The 16,527-nt window shown below is 27.4% G+C and overlaps 1 protein-coding gene across 7 annotated transcripts in view; it reads left to right on the top strand.

The window, feature by feature from the left end:
- The window catches only part of LOC117180885 (obscurin), a 250,331-nt gene that overhangs the window by 185,448 nt on the left and 48,356 nt on the right, over positions 1-16,527 (top strand). For 5 of the 7 annotated variants that reach the window (XM_033373455.1, XM_033373460.1, XM_033373459.1 and 2 more), the window contains 7 exons: positions 3,982-4,146; positions 4,252-4,389; positions 6,554-6,968; positions 8,986-9,243; positions 11,082-11,117; positions 14,997-15,242; positions 15,501-15,642. In XM_033373455.1, coding sequence (XP_033229346.1) covers positions 3,982-4,146; positions 4,252-4,389; positions 6,554-6,968; positions 8,986-9,243; positions 11,082-11,117; positions 14,997-15,242; positions 15,501-15,642 — 1,400 coding nt within the window. The remainder of the gene's footprint in view (positions 1-3,981; positions 4,147-4,251; positions 4,390-6,553; positions 6,969-8,985; positions 9,244-11,081; positions 11,118-14,996; positions 15,243-15,500; positions 15,643-16,527) is intronic. The other 2 variants (XM_033373461.1, XM_033373457.1) reach the window with 1 other exon arrangement.

The following is a 16,527-nucleotide window of genomic DNA, read 5'->3' as shown; positions in this document are numbered from 1 at the left end:
TTTTATTTACAAAAAAAGTTCTTAGGTTCAAAAAAACATTCAGTGAACTGAAAAAGTGAGGTCGGTAATATAGGAATTTAGCTGTGTCACATGCCCTTAAATCTGAAGAAACAATTCGAAATTATATTTTTTAAAGTTGCAAAATCTACATTTTGTTTAAAATGTCTTGTAATTTAAAAAAATTTTTAATCATTTTTTACTCCTTTCAAAACTTTAGAAAAAAATTAATATCTTTTGGGATAATTAAAAGTTAAAAAAAAATTTTGTAATCCTCCAAAAATCTTAAATATCTTCTAGATTCTGTTTTGATGTATTTTAAAATCTTCACAGCCAGTAATTTTTTTGTTACTAGTACCGACATTCTATAATCTTCGTAAATTAAGATATTCTAATTTTTTCCATAATATTATTTTTCTTATCTCTTTAAAAATATGAACAAGTTTACAAATGATAGTGAGATAGCAAAATGTTAAGAACAGATTTATTCCTCAGTATCAAAAAACAGTAACAATTAAAATGATGAAAATTAAATTGATGATGCAGAAAATTATTATTCATCATTATTATATATAAATATATATAGTCTCATTCAATATTTTAAATGATTATAAATTGAATCCAGTTGTCATTAAAAAAATAGTTGGTAAAAAAGTGAAGGGAATCATTGTTGCCATTATAATTAAATAATGATTTACCACTTCGGTTTAAAAAATTCCAGAAAATTCAAAGCAACAAACTGAAAACAGCCACTTCAAGTATTTCATGCAGTATTTTTGAGACAGCATTCATGCACTTTTTATTTAAGCTCCCTTTTAAAAATTATTTTTATCAATCTTTTAAATCTCACCACTAAAAACATTAGCCCTCCTATACAACTTCGTTCGCACAAAAAGGATGAGCAACGCTTATTTATAAAATGATTAACAAATGATCAGCCATCTATTTCTGACCCACGATACATTTTATAAGAATTTTTGCTCTATACGTATCTAATATAAACAAAATCTCACGTACATAATAAGATATTAGTTTTCTCATCGAAAGTCGTGTAAGACTTTCCTGTCATTCTCAGTTTAGAAAGGAGATCAAATCTGGCTGTCTTCGAAATCTGAGAAAATCAATTTTATATCTTCGGTCCATTACGTTTAGCGTCGATAGACGACGAAACGAATTTGAAATTCGCATGTGTGTGTCTGATGGTCGCAGCTTTCACATGCGATTTTGAATTAGTGTGAGGGCGAGAGTGGGCGCCGTACAGATTTAGCGCTCTAAAAACAGGTCATCTTCATGGCACGTTATCCTTTCGTTTGCTACTCAAATGCGACCGAAAAACTGCCCGACACCACTAACAAATTTTCTTTTTATGCAAGCTGGAGGAGACACTTTTTTGAAAAAATAGCACTTGCCAATAATTTTATAAACAATTCTGTTCGTTATATTGTGTTAACTATTACCACATTAAGTGAAAAGTGGAGAAAAAGTTATAAAAAGTATTTTCTATTAAAAATCAGAACATTGTTCCGTCAGGGGTCTGGAAATTGCTGACTTAATCTACTGAAACATAATTTTACTACTGAAAGTGGATGCTTAGCCATATATGGCTTACTCTACTTAGAACTTTTTCAAGCCTATCACGTATTTTTTGTTAATAAATTTCAGTTATTTATTTAATTAATTATTAATAACCATTAACGCATACATCCCCGCAAATCTCGTGTTCGACATTAAAGATATAAAATATTTAAAAATCAAATTTAAAATATTAAGTTTCAAAAATATTTGAAATAATAACAATTAAAAATATTTGGAAATCAATAAGAAACAATTAAACCTTTAATACTTTAAAATTGAATTACTCTGAAAAACCTTTAAAATAAAAAGTAATTTAAATGCCAAATATCTCTAATGAAAAAAACTTCTATCACTGATTTTTAGAAATTAAAATAAGCCGAATTTTATTTAAAACTGAACAAAAGTTTAGTCATCAAGTGTTGTCATATTCAGACTTTTTTATATTTAAAATTTTTTAAACATTAGTTTTTTTAGAAAAATATAAATTGTTTAGGAATGTAATGGTTTAAAATGTTAATGATATTTTTCAAAATTGAATCATTTTAATTTTAATTACTACAATGAAACTCATGTATCAAATTTCAGATATTTTAATTTTGTATCTATTTTGTTTTTAAACAACACAATTTTTAAATTTGAATTTCAAATCGTGTAATTTTTAAGGCTTCATTTAGAATGGGTAGTAATTCTTTAAATTATCCAATCACATATTTGTCAATTTAATACCATTTATTTTTTTAAGCTTGAACTTATAATCGGACAATTTGTAAGCCATTACATTGAAAATAGAAAATAAAAAGAAGAATACAAATCAAGATCTTTTTAAGTTGAATTTGAAATTTTTTATATTTCAAAACATTTTAAAATGAAAAGTATTAAACTTTTGAAATACAATTTCAAAGACTTTAAAAATCAAGAAAATTTTGTATGTTTAAAATTGATAACATTGACATCAAGAACTATTTAATTTTAAAGTGACTATAAAGGCTTTCAGTATTAAATTTTTAAATATTTAATAGTGAAATTCTCCTGATATGTTGAAATTAGAATCCTCCAAATTGAAGAAATTTCAAGCTAAATCTTTTCGAATTCCAGGTTTTGAATAAAAAATGTTAAGTTTCAAGGACTTAAGAATTAAATTGTTTTATAATTAGACCCTAAAAACTATAAATTTAAGTTTGAATTATAGAAAATTTAGACATAATAAATATATTATTAATAAGTACCATATACGTGATGTAGTATCAAGTCACATTTAAAGTGATTGGAAATATTTTTTTTTTTTACTAAAAAATGTGATTCCTCTCAACAACAAAAATACTGCCATTATCACCGTTTAGAAGTGAAGAATTTTTAATATTGTGAACCTCTAAAGTTTAAATATACTAATAACTTTGAAAATAACATGCTTTCTAATTGAAAACTTTCCAAATTATTTAACCTAAAGTAAAAATTAATATTAATAAATGAGATTTTATCTCTGAAAATTACGTTCTAAATGTTTTTTTTTTTTTTAATGAACGAACAAAAATAGCGAGAAACTTCAGAATAGTATTGGAAGGGATAACTAATTCTGAAATACAATTTTAATCAAGTCTTATCAGGATTTGGGCCACACTCGTTTCTCAGTCTCAATTCAATAACTATTAATATTTTTGTATAAAAAAAACAACATTTTTTGACGTAAATTTATGGTCTAAGAATATTTTCAGTAGAGTAAGGCATACAGTATAAGGCTCAATGTCAGTAGTAACAAGGACTTCTTCAGGCGTTTCAGTAGAACAAGGCAGACATTTTCAGACTATCGGAACAAATCTTAGTATGAGAAATTATATACATTTAAAATACAAACCAAAATTTAACAAACAATTTGTATGTTTTCAAACAATTTTAAATAAATATTTTACATAACGTTCTAATAATCAAAAATATTTTCTTTCTTAAAAATTTCATCGTTAATATTTAAATCGTGATACTTGTAGGTATAATTGAATGTTTCTTTTTACTCTTTAATGCTTGGAAACAAAAGTTAAATATAATTTATAATTAAACTATAATTATAATTTTTAACTATATCAATTTTATATTGAATAACAAATTCTGTCTCGCGCTTTCATATTTTCAAAATATTTTTAAATGTTTCAGTTTCAAGTCTTTTTGTACTGACATAGTTATTATTTGTATTACGAAAGATTGTGTATTCATTTCGTAACTTATTTATTTGAAGAGAATTGATTAACGTGCTTCAATGATGTATATTTATAAAGAGGGAAGGGGAAGTTTCTCGAAAATAGGGTAAAAAAGAGATTTTTTAAGAAAGAAAGAAGAAACGCCGGGAAATAGAGGAGAATAATATAATTTTATGATTTTCATGAGGTTTCTAACTAATTTTAATTTCAATTTTTACAGGAGTTGGTCAAGTATTCGACCCGGCTAGGCGAAAATTGCGACGACCTCCAGAACGCTCTGGAGTTGATGCTAGGGATCCCTCATCGAGCAATAGATAACAAGTTTATTAGCAATATCGAGGGATATAAAGGAAACATACACAAACTTGGAAGATTACTTACTCACGTTAGTATTATTTTATAATATTCACAGTTTATAAATTTGGATATAATAATACTGAATTCCAAATTTTTACAATATTGTTATTTAAACAATATTTTTGTATTTTAGGAATGGTATACTGTAATCGAGAAGGACGGAAAAAGCAAGGAGAGATATTTATTTTTGTTTAAAGCAAGAATCTTGGTTTGCAAAGTCAGGCGTATCTCTGAAGACAGATCGGTTTTTGTACTCAAAGATATTATTCGAGTAAGTATCGCACTAATAGGCATAATAGGAGTGTTATGTTTGCGTAAGATTCCAAGTAGAAATGTAGTGCATTTCCAACAAGAGATCATTTTCAACGAAGAAAGATGAATTTTCAACCTGCAAATATGAATATTCGAAGATTCATTTTCAACAAAAAACCAATTTTAAAATATAGTTAAATTTTCTGCAAAACACGATGAATTTTTAAGATAATAGTTGAGTCTTAAGATAAAAAATTTAATTAAATAAAGATTTATTAAAAAAATAAAATTTTTAATAAAAAAATTATTTGTAACAAAACTATTAAATTTTCTAACGAACAGGACGACTTTTCAGAAAATAGTTTTATTATCTGCCAAAATCGTTTAATTCGCAAACAAACGATTTGATTTTTAACCCAAAAGGATGAAATTTGATCAAAGGAGATACATTTTCAAAACAAAACGACAACATTTTAACAAAATAATTACATTTTCGAACAAAACAAGATTTTTCTGTCAAAAAGAAAACAAATTTCAACAAAAAAGTTAAAATTTTAACCCAAAATGGCTCATTTTCTACCAAACATTTGAATCTTAAGCCCGCAAATATGAATTATCGATAAAAAAGTTCATCTTCAACCAATTAGTTGAGATTTTAACCAGAATAGTTGAATTAGGAACCCAAAAAATCGATTTTTTAAACAATATAGGTGAATTTTGAACCAAAACGATGAATTCCCAACCAAAAACATTAATTTTCTACTGAGAAAGAGGAATTTCTTACAAAATACAAAAATTTTTAATCAAATAGTTTCATTTTTAAGTACAAAGATGATTATTGTATCAAAAATATAATTATCTTATTTTCAGTTCAGAAACTTAATTTCTAACAACAATAAAAACAAATTTTAAACTAAATAGTTAAATTTTCAAACGCTAGATGAATCTTCAACCAATAAAATTAACTTGTGAGAAAATAACTGAACAAAGAAGATTCATTTTTTATGAAAAAAGGCACTTTAAAAAAATGGTAAAATTTTCAACAAAAAACTCTTATACCAAAAAATTTAGTTTTTAAAAAGAAGTGCAAGTTTCATAAAAAAAATCAATCTAAAGTACGCATGTTTAACAGAACATTTAAATTTTCGACCGAAAAAGACAAGTTTTTAACAAAATAGTGGAATTGCCAACAAAGTAATTAAATTTTCAACCACATATTAGAATTTTTTAATAAACAAGAATTGGTTCTAACACAAAAACATGATAGTAGAATATTCTGCTAAACGTAATTAACATTCAAACAAAAATGTTTAGATTTTCTTATTTGATTCTAGAAATTCACCTCGCATTTAAGCAAAAATAAATAAAAAGGGTGAAGTTTCTTCAGAATAGGGGGAAAAAGAGGAATTCTTTTTAAAAAGGGAAAATAAGGAAATAGAGAGCAGTGTGAAGTCTTCTAGTGTTTATGATTCGAAAAAAGAAGATAATGATTTTGATAGGTATTTTGATAGATGTGATTAAATTAATTAATTATCGAATAATTATATAATTATCTTTTAATTATCTAATTTCTCATCTTAAGTTTAGGCAATTTGATTAATGATAATTAACCACATTGTCTGCATTTAGGATGAGACAATAATACATCTCAAGATAAAGATATTAAGATTGTTGACAGATTTTTTGTCCTACTTGTAAATACAACTGGAAAATAAAAATCCATTTATTTCTGGACGAAAATTTCTAAATTTTAGCAGGTAAGATCTAATTATGAGGCAAGACTGGTCTTGGAAAGTAACACTAAGTTTTTGTCCAGGAATATACTTAATAACACTTTTTTAATGATCTGGACGTCACCGGAATATTAAGATCGCAGCTTGTATTTTTCTATTGTCTATGTCATGTTTTATTAGAAAAGTGTTAGCAGTTGATCTTTAGTTAGCATCTTAAAATCATTAACTAACGAACTATAAATCGCCAGATAATTCTTTTTAGCCCTAGTGACATGATGATGACTTTTATCATTTTTATAAGTACTGAAGAGGCCTTCCATTGAAGAGGGAAAGCTACCCTTCGAATAAAACACTAAATGGACCAGTAAAACAACCAAAAAACTCTCGGATGTTATTTATTTGATAGTAAACTTCTTTTCGAATGAGTAACCAATTTTTCTTCTTTCATAGTTGCCAGAAGTAGAAGTTAAGGACCACCCACAAGAACCAAGATCATTCGAATTACATCAGCCAGGAGCTGTAGGTTACCCCATAACTCTCGTGGCCCATAAGGATTCAGTGAAAGAAGACTGGCTCAATGAAATCCGACAATATGCAAGTGATGTTGTAGCTCTTGCAGAACATGCAGCAGATGATCTACAATTGACCGACGAACCAGAAATATCAACCAGTAAAGCTGAACCAATCAACGTCCAACGACCAAAACCCGAGACTGCGAAACCTCCAGATTCAAAATTGCTCGAAAAAGGGAAGGAAGAAACTGCAACCAAGGAATTAGAATCCAAAAAAGTCAAGGTCGAGGAAGGCGAAGACATGTCTCGATACTCTTCGAGTCGTTACAGTGCCTCCTCCAAAGTTGTTGAAGGTGAGATACCAAACAAGTTCAAAATAATCATTCTAGTTGAAATCTTTTTTCAGAAACCAGACCTGAAACTCATTTGATAAATTCAAAATTAAATTAGTAAAATAATAAATCAAGGGGCTAACTTTTCTTGAAATCTGGCTTTTCTGGATGACAAATTATGTTCTTTTAATTTTAATTATGTCAGAGATAACAAAATTTATCTTCAAAGGGTTGAACGCTTTCAAAATTTTTTTCAAATTACAATAACGAATTTTGAACAATAAAGATACATTTTCTGCCAATCAAAATAAATTTAGGATATAATAGTTAAATCCTTAACCAAAACAGATTCATTATTATCAACTAAGCAGTTGCCTTTCTAAAAAAAATTCATTTGGAAAAAATTAAGTCAATTTTTAAATTCTTAAGCCAAATGAAAGATAAAATTTTTACCAAAAATAATGAATTTTTGAAGCTAAAATACACATTTTTAACCAAGAAAGATAAGGGCATAAAAAATAAATTTTAAACCAAAAAAGAAGAATTTTCTACGAAAGAATTAAGTTTTCAAAGCGAAAAAATAAATTTCTAGCAAGAAAGTTAATTTTCGATAAAAAAATATATATTTTGATTCAAGTGTTTCAAGTTTCAAAGAAAAGAAATTTAACCAAAAAGATTCATTTACTATCAAGTAATTGAACTTTCAAAAAGAACGAGACGAATTTTCAACAAAATAAATTGAATTTTTAACTAAGTATTTGAATTTTCAAGCCAAATGACCAAATTTTGAAAAGAAAGATTATTTTTCATAAAAAGTTCCACAAGCAATGATTTTTCAGTCAAGAAGAAAACAAAATTTTAACTAAGTTATTTAATTTTTTAAATCAGTTTAATTTGGTGCCAAATTTGTTGAATTTTTCACCAAAGAAGACCAATTTTCTACAAAACAGTTGAGTTTTTACAAAAAATGTTAACTTTTTAATAGAAATATTGAGTTTTCATCAATGTAATTAAATCTGCAATCAAATTGTTGCATTTTTAGCACAAAAAAATCAAACTTCTACCCAAAGAGATGAATTTTCAAGAAAAAAATTTAATTTTCTATGAAAAAACATTTTTCAGTCAGGAAAGAAAAAAATTGTCACCAAATTGTTGAATTTTCAACAACAATTGAATTTTTAACTAAACTGATGAAGCTTGCACCAAAAAAATTAATTTCTAATAAAGTAGTTAAACCTTGAACCAAATAGTTACATTGGTTACTAAAAAATATAAAATTGAAAAATATAGAATAGTTACATTTTTCATCAAAAAGAATCATTTTCAACTAACAAAAAGGAAGAATCTTGTAACAAAATAGTTTAATTTTCAACAAAAGAACGAATTTGCCACATAACAGTTCAATTTTCAAACAGAAACATTAATTTTTGTAAAGAAATTGCTGAATTTTTATCAAAATAATTGAATTTGCAACGAAATAGTGGCATTTTAACCTAAATAATAACAATTGTACCCAAAGAAACTATTTTTTAACTAAAATGTTAATTTTTTAATAAATAATTGAATTTTTGAACCGAAAAGATGAAATTTCAACCAAATATTCGAACTTTTAACCAAAAAGGATGACTTTTGAACGAAATGTTTGCATTTTCATCAAAATAATCAATTTTTTAAAACAATAATAAAATTTTTACTTACAAAATATGAATTCTAGCCAATATATAATAGTAGACTTTCCACCAGAAATAATTAGCTCAACAAAAAATACTGTGAAGCCTGCGATAAATAAACAAAATTGTTGATAATTTATAAACAAAAAATAAATTGAAAACGATGGAAGGTGTGGCCGGTAAAGCCAGTTTTTTGTTAACTTTATCCAACGTCAGGAAAAAGTTTGAAATTATGTGTAAAGACAAAATAAAAAAATTGCTGCATTATCAAGAAATTCAAGAAAAATAGTTTAATTTTTTACAATAAAGTAGCAAGATAGTTGCATCGTTAAAAAAGTGTCAAAAGTGAAAAACTGATTCTTTTCCAGAATATTCATCAGTCTCCAGCAGTCAAAGTGGAGTCGCCACACATGTGGAATCATCTTCACAATTGTCATCAAGTGGGAGAAGAACCTCTGGCTCTCTTTATGGATCAGAAAAAGTTTCTGAAAGTTCAAGTTCTCATCAAACAGTGATTGCTGGTTCAAATGTCGGCTCTGACTCAAGAACTGCAAGGGTGGCATTGTCAACAAACGAATCTGGAAAACCAATATTTTCAAAATCCATCGAAGGATATGAAGCTCAACGTAAGTTTCTCCATTTTCAAAATGCTCATAAAAATATCCCTCCTGAAACAAAGGTTCCTGTTCATTAAAATCAAGGAACCAAATTAACAAACTTCACAATCCAAAATTTTATCAAAACAGGGGAAATAGGGATATTCTTCACATAGAATTCATACCAACGTGAATTTTCAAACTAATAGTCGAATATTAAAAATACATATATTTTTTACTAAACTGTTAAATTTTTAACAAGAATAGCTGCATTTTCAATAAAGAAGATTAAGTTTTCACCCAAAAATATGAACTTTCGATACGTAAAAAAGATCAATTCTGAACAAAAAATATAATACTTGATATTTCAGAAAAAAAGAATTTAATTTTAAATATAAAACAGATAAATTTAATAAAAAAACAGATTTCTGACAAAAAACATGCATTTCCAACCAAATTGTTGAATTTTCAAGCCAAAAAGACGAATTTCAACAAAAGAATAATTCAATTTTTAACCAAAAACAGTTTAACTCAACCAAAAACTACATATTTTCCACAAAATACTTTCATTTTTGACCAAATAATTGAATTTCCGGATTAAAAATTACATTTCCACTAAAGACAGTTACATTTTCAACCCAATAATTGAGCTTTCAAGCTAAAATTACGATTTTTTTAAAGAACAGTTGCAATTCCAATCATAAAAGTTGAATTAAAAAAATGATCATTTTCAACCAAACGAAATGAATTATCTGTAACTTAAAAAAATATCTGGTTTAATCAAATTATGAACAAAATGCATGATTTTTTAACCAAACAGTTAAATTTTCAGTTTGAAACCTTAAATTTCAACTCGAAAATGTTACATTTACAATCAAAAAGTTACATTTTTAACCTAAAAAGACGAATTTTTTTATGACAGCTGTGTTTTCAACGAAAAAAGTTGAATTTAAAAAAAAAATCATTTTCTACCAAGATAAACGAAGTTTTGACCTCTAATTCTTAACTAAACAGAGAAAACGCCTCAATATTTAACAAACAAAAAATTAATTTTTAACAGAGTAGTACAATTTTTAACAAACAAAAAAAGATGAATTCTCAGGTAAACATATAATAGTTGATATTTGAACTAAAAATATTCTAATTTCAAATTTTAACAAATTGTTTAATTGGACCAAAAACGCGATTTTAGAACAAAATATATGAAATTTCAACAAAAAGTTTGAATGTTTGGTTATAAAAATTAATTTTCAACCACAAAAAAAACAATTTTTGTTTCTAAAAATACTTAAATTTTCATTCAAACCGATGAATCTTCAACCAGAAAAATGATTTTTTTTAATAGTTGAATTTTCAACAAAAAGTTGATTTACTGTTTAATTTAAACTAATTATTTATTATTAATATTATTTAAAGATTATTTGTCTGAACAAAGGATTTCAATTTTCAACGAAAGAAATAAATGTCCAGCTAAAAGGTTTTAACCAAAAAATATGAGTATTCAACCAAAAATGTAGAAGTTGAATTTGCAAGAAAAAAACAATCAATTTTTAGCCAAAAACCGAATGGTTAATTTTGCAATGAAAAAGAAGTAATTTTTTAATGTTTTGAAACGAATTTTTGACAAAGTAGTTCATTTTTTAACCAAGTATTTGAATTGTCAAAAAATAATCAAATTTAAGATCAAATAATAACATTTTTAGCCAACAATAAGATAAATTTTAAACCTATAATATATTAGTAGTCTTTTTAACCATAAAAAGAATTAATTAAAAAAGGGGAAAAGAGGGTAAAGAGTGTGAAGTCTAAATTAAAGAATACAGATAATGAGATTTAACCAAAGGTAAATCCAATTTTTCTTGTTCTAGCGACGCAAGCAAAAATGGCTTTGATACACGTGATAGGTAAAGTGAAGCGTAAAGTGACTTTTGCTCGTCTTTTCATGCCTTTTATACATTTTTCTCTACATTTCATTGTACGAGTCATTTTCACGTAGCGGCTTATACACTTAGCTTTAAAGTGATCATCGCTTCTAGATGTGATCTTCTTGATCAAAAATGCTTATTGGTTTAGCCTAAATGTACAGAACACTCAAAAATCTACAAGACGGGCGATTCCCATTTGATGGCCGTCTACCTGGTTGCTATACCCCCTCTACCCAACTTCCCCGCAGGTAACCGTGCGATCACCAGGCACTGTCGCCGACCTTTACCGCCAGGGTAGTACTTTCTACTAATGAGGAATAAAATGAGAAACATGAACATTTTTATTTTTCTACTAGTAATTGCTGTAAATGAATAAAAGAAACCAGACTATTTTGTGCATTTAAAATTAAACAATTAAGAATATTTCATTCTAACATGACTTAATTTAGAAATGACTATCAAGGCGTTCAGTGTAAAATTGGTTATCTATTAAAAGGAACTAACTGTTATTTTCACAGTTAAAAATTAAATAAGTTTATTAATTCTAAATGCATACAAAAGTCGAGCTAAAACATAGGAGCTAATGGGAACAAAGTGAATGAATATATTCAAAGATTATTATTAGTAATTTCCCTGCATGTTTGAAACAATCGGAAACATAATTTTTCGTTTAAAATACTTGACATCTTGAAAAAAACTTATGATTTTCCACTTATAAAGGCAGGTCACATACCATTATTTCATAGATTTCTATTTTAATATTTCTAAATTGCTACTTGTAAAATTAAAAAATGCTGTGTTTCGTATTTTATTCCTAATTAGTATAAAAAAAAACCCCTGCTGGCACGAGGGATTTTAAGAAGAGGGGTAGAGTAACCATTTAAGCGGCTACTAAATCGGCACGGCCCAGAGGGAGTTTATTGACTTGTGTATATTTACAGTGCGCGATGCCCATTTGATCATCAACTACCTGTTTTCTTTACGTCCTCTATCCAAGTTCCCCTCAAGTCGCTGAGGAATGCCAGACGCTATCGCCGATCCTTGCCAACAGAGATAAAGGCGGTAAATTAGAAGCGGCAAAGCAAGCTAGTGAACGGCGATCAAATGGGCTCTGCCCATTTTCAGTACTGATCTTCCGCTTGCACTAGAAATATTCAAAGTCGAAAGAGTTTCTCTTCTCTTCCTTAGTGCATAATATACTATTTCACACAAACAAACTTTTAAACTCTTCATTCATTCATGAATCGCCATTCCGTATATAGTAGACATATCATGGTTTCATTTGCTATCTTATTAGGTTTGACATCAGAATTCCGAAGTTTAAATTCGTTCATTGAGGAAACGATACAAAACTGTCACTCACGTTCAGCGCTTACAAGAAATCTGTCATCTGCTCTTCTTAAATTTAAAAAGACAGGCGCCTCGAGGTTGTTGGAAACGCTTCTAAATTCGAAATTAGTATAGCTTTCAGATTGTCAACGATGCCAAATTCTCACAGCCCACTTGTGAGAATCTGAGCCAAGAATCGTTACATTTCTGAGCTACTGATACGAATTTATAAAGTAAACAAATTTTGTGAGATTGTTGCTCAACGAGGCGATTTAATTTATGATTCGGATATTCATGGTGCAATTCTGTTCTGTTTAAATGATCAGGGTGGCCGCAAAACTTCATTTTGAAAATTCTCTAACTTTTCCCTGATTTTCTCCTGACTTTTTTTTTCATTTTCCCTTGCCGTTAATATTTATAGGCCAATATTCTAATCTTGCAACATTTTATTATATAATCTTTTATAAATGGCATAAAACGATCTATTTAGAAGAATTCAAGTAGATTACAAAAATTTAAGAAAATTCTAAAGAATTTGAAATAATTTAGGACAAATCTGTTACTTCTTGTGAATAAATTCTTTGAAATCCATTAAAATATTATAAAATTCCGTGAAATTCTATAAAAACTAATAAGATACATAGGATTCCTTTAAAATACCTTAAAACAATAAAGGTCCTATAAATTGGTCTAAATCCCTTAAAACCATTTAAATTCTTGCAAATTCCTTGAAAATTTTGTTACTCTCTTAAAAAATTACTTTGTCTTTAAAAAATACCCTACAATCTTTAAAATCCTTTGGAAAACCTTCAGATTATTGATATAAATTCCAAATTCCTTATCATGTTTTGAGAAATCCTCAATATTTCAAATTCAATCAAGATAATAGCAAAAAATTCAAGCGATTTCCAAAAATTCAAAAGAATTCCAAAAAATTAAATGACTTCCGAAAATTCAAAAGAATTGTAAAGAATTTAAAGTTTTTTGATGATTTAGGATAAATTCATAATAATTCGGGCTGCATTCTAGATGAATTCAACTGAATTGCAAAAAATATTTGAAAATCTCTTATATTTTTTAAAATACATTAAAATTCCGCCAAATTGCATATAAACTTATATTACGTAAAACCCCATTTAAATTTTTTTAAATCACTTAAAATCATTTGAAACCTTTGGAAATTCCTTGCAAATTTTTTAATCTCTTAAAAATGTTTGAAATCTTATAAAAATCCCCCAAAATACTTAAACCTTATTGGTCCTATTAAATCGTTCTATATCTTTCAAAATCCTTTAAAACCTCATGCAAAAAACTTGTATTCCCTAATATGATTTAAATCCTTGAACATTTCTTGAAAATTCCTTCGTAATCTTTTAAAATACTCTAAGATATTTAAAATATGTTGATATCCTTCGAAATCCTTGGAATCTTTTAAAATCTTTAAACAATATTATGAGAATTTTAATGATACCCTATAATATTTCAAAACCTTTGAAATTTTTTCAAATTCTTAAAATATATTTTTTTAGTTTGGAATCTTTTAAATTACCCTAAGATATTTTGAATCCTTGGAAATTCTTAAAAAATTTATTACTTTCTTCAAAATATCGTGGTACCTTTTAAAACTACCTTAATATCTTTAAAATTATTTGAAACACAATCAAATTATTAAAATCAATTTAAATTTCCTTGAACTCTTTTAAAATATCCTAAAATCATTAAAATTCTTTAAAATCTTTCAAAATCCCCTAAACGGAATTAAATCTTTCAGAAATATTATCAAATCCCTTGGAATCTTTTGAAATACACTAAAACATTATAGGTCCCTTAAAATCATTCCATACCGTTCGAAATTCTTCAAAACTCTTGAAAACACGTTGGAATTTTAAGAAAATACCATAAAATCTTTCATATCCTTTATTATTCTTCCCAACTATTTTAAATCGTGAGAAATTCTATAAACTCTTAGAAAATACCCTAAAATACTTCAAATCTTCTGAAATCCTTTGAAATTCCTTGAAACTTTTTGAAGATCTTGAAAATTCTTTAGAATTAAAAAAAAATCAGGACTCTTTCAAAATCCCTGACTTTTCCTTCATTTCCAGGTTTTCCCTGACCTTCGGTCACCCTCGCAAACAAATTTATTTTTCAATTTTATGAGCAACGGATAAAGTAAGACAATGAAGAAGAAATTCAAATGACAGATTTCTTAATTTAAAATTTGTATTCAAAGAAAAAGTCTCTAAAAATCATTATTCTCATATCCAACATTATTTCACGAAATTGAAGACAATTACTGGTCGAGTTCCAAATCATAAAAAATTTTTTTTTTAAATTTTCTATCCAAAAATAAGAATTGTTTTGAGTGGAACACTACCCACGAATAGTCTTTCAGTTTCTCATTAAAATTTTTCAACAGAGTGTAACCTATCGTCACGAAATCTTTTCTTCATTTTTCATTTACATACGCTTTTGATTGTCAATGCGAATATTTTTGATAAATATTTAACAATAACGGATTTTCAACAGCTGGAGAAAGTGCAACTTTCGAATGCGTTCTCCAATCAGCATTCGCATCAACAAAAATGCAATGGCTAAAGAATAACAGACCTTTTGAAGACAAATTGGCTGATCGAGTAAAAATCTCTCGAAATGATTCAAGCTTTAAACTTGAAATTAATAATGTACTGGAAGCAGATTCAGGAATTTATGTTGCTCGGGCTGTTGATGGTGAGAGCAAGGCCTCTTGTACTGCCCAACTTATTGTGACAGACTGTGAGTATCTTAAGACTTATTTTTAATAAATAATAAATCATTATTTACTATCATTTTTCAATCTTCGATAATAGCTGGGTGGTTATGCTCGATAAAATCTCGAGCGTTAAGCACCAACGGCTGTGGTTAGCGCTCGGATGGGTTACCTTCCGGGATTGTCGCTTGATCGTGTTTTTCACCTTGTTTACCTACTTTCGAGAGGGAGGTTTGACCAAATTTTCATAATCATTTTTAATGCATTCGAATTATTTATCATAGTGACACCCGAGGAGAGAAAAGCAAGAGCAGATGGAAATAAACCATTCTTCCTGGTTAGTCTAAAGGACACTGAACTTTTGGAGAACACCTATCTTCGATTCATGATCAAGGTCACGGGAAATCCTAATCCCGATTTAAAATTGTAAGTAAATTTTTTTGTCTCAGCAAATATTTGGAACTTTTTTCCAATCAGAAAACAGTTAATTATCTATAAGCATATTTTTCAACACAAACCAGCCAGAGTATATTTTAGTCACAATGTTTAAATGCAATAAAATCAGGTGTGGATACCAGCCAAAATGATTAAACTTGAAATATGCAAGTTGTTTGATTCTAAATTAGCTACTAGTTACAAAAATATTACACTATCCTTGAGAGTGTTATTTCTAGTACTAATATTATCCCATTTAAATACTATCTCAATTTAAGTTACTTAACATTTATTAGCGCAAATAGTTAAATTTTCCAACAGGAAAATCAGTTTTCTACAGAAAAAATACGATTTCTTAATCAAACAGTTCAACTCGCAACTAAAAAGGGATCAACTTTCTACCGAAAATGGAAGATAAATTTTCATTTAAAAAATTTGAACAAAAAAAAGACGATTTTCTAAAAAAAAATTCATTTTCAAACAAAGAGTTAAATTCAACCAAAAAGACCAATTTTTTACCAAATGATTAAATTTTTAACTTAAAAAAGATAAACTTTCAACCAAAAAATGAAAGTTAAATTCTCAGTAAGTAAAATTAATTTTCAACAAAAAAAAACGAATTTGCAACAACATTTTTTAATCACCAGCCAAAACATATTATTTTTTAACCAAATGGTTGCGTGAATTTTTAAGAAAAAAGATGAATTTTAACCAAAGTGAGAAATTTTCAACTAAAGCGATGAATCTTTATATAAAAAAATGGTTTAACAAAGTACTTGTACAGTCTGTCAAGTTAAAGCGTGGGTAACTTTTTTGGTAAAATATTTTATTTAAACGCATGTTTCTACATGGAATTACATTTGTCAAGGTGTCGAG

The sequence above is a fragment of the Belonocnema kinseyi genome, chromosome 9 (genome assembly GCF_010883055.1).
Source record: "Belonocnema kinseyi isolate 2016_QV_RU_SX_M_011 chromosome 9, B_treatae_v1, whole genome shotgun sequence".
Lineage (NCBI taxonomy): Eukaryota > Metazoa > Arthropoda > Insecta > Hymenoptera > Cynipidae > Belonocnema > Belonocnema kinseyi.
The sequence above is the reverse complement of the archived record's forward strand: the minus strand, read 5'-3'. Positions and strand labels throughout refer to the sequence as shown.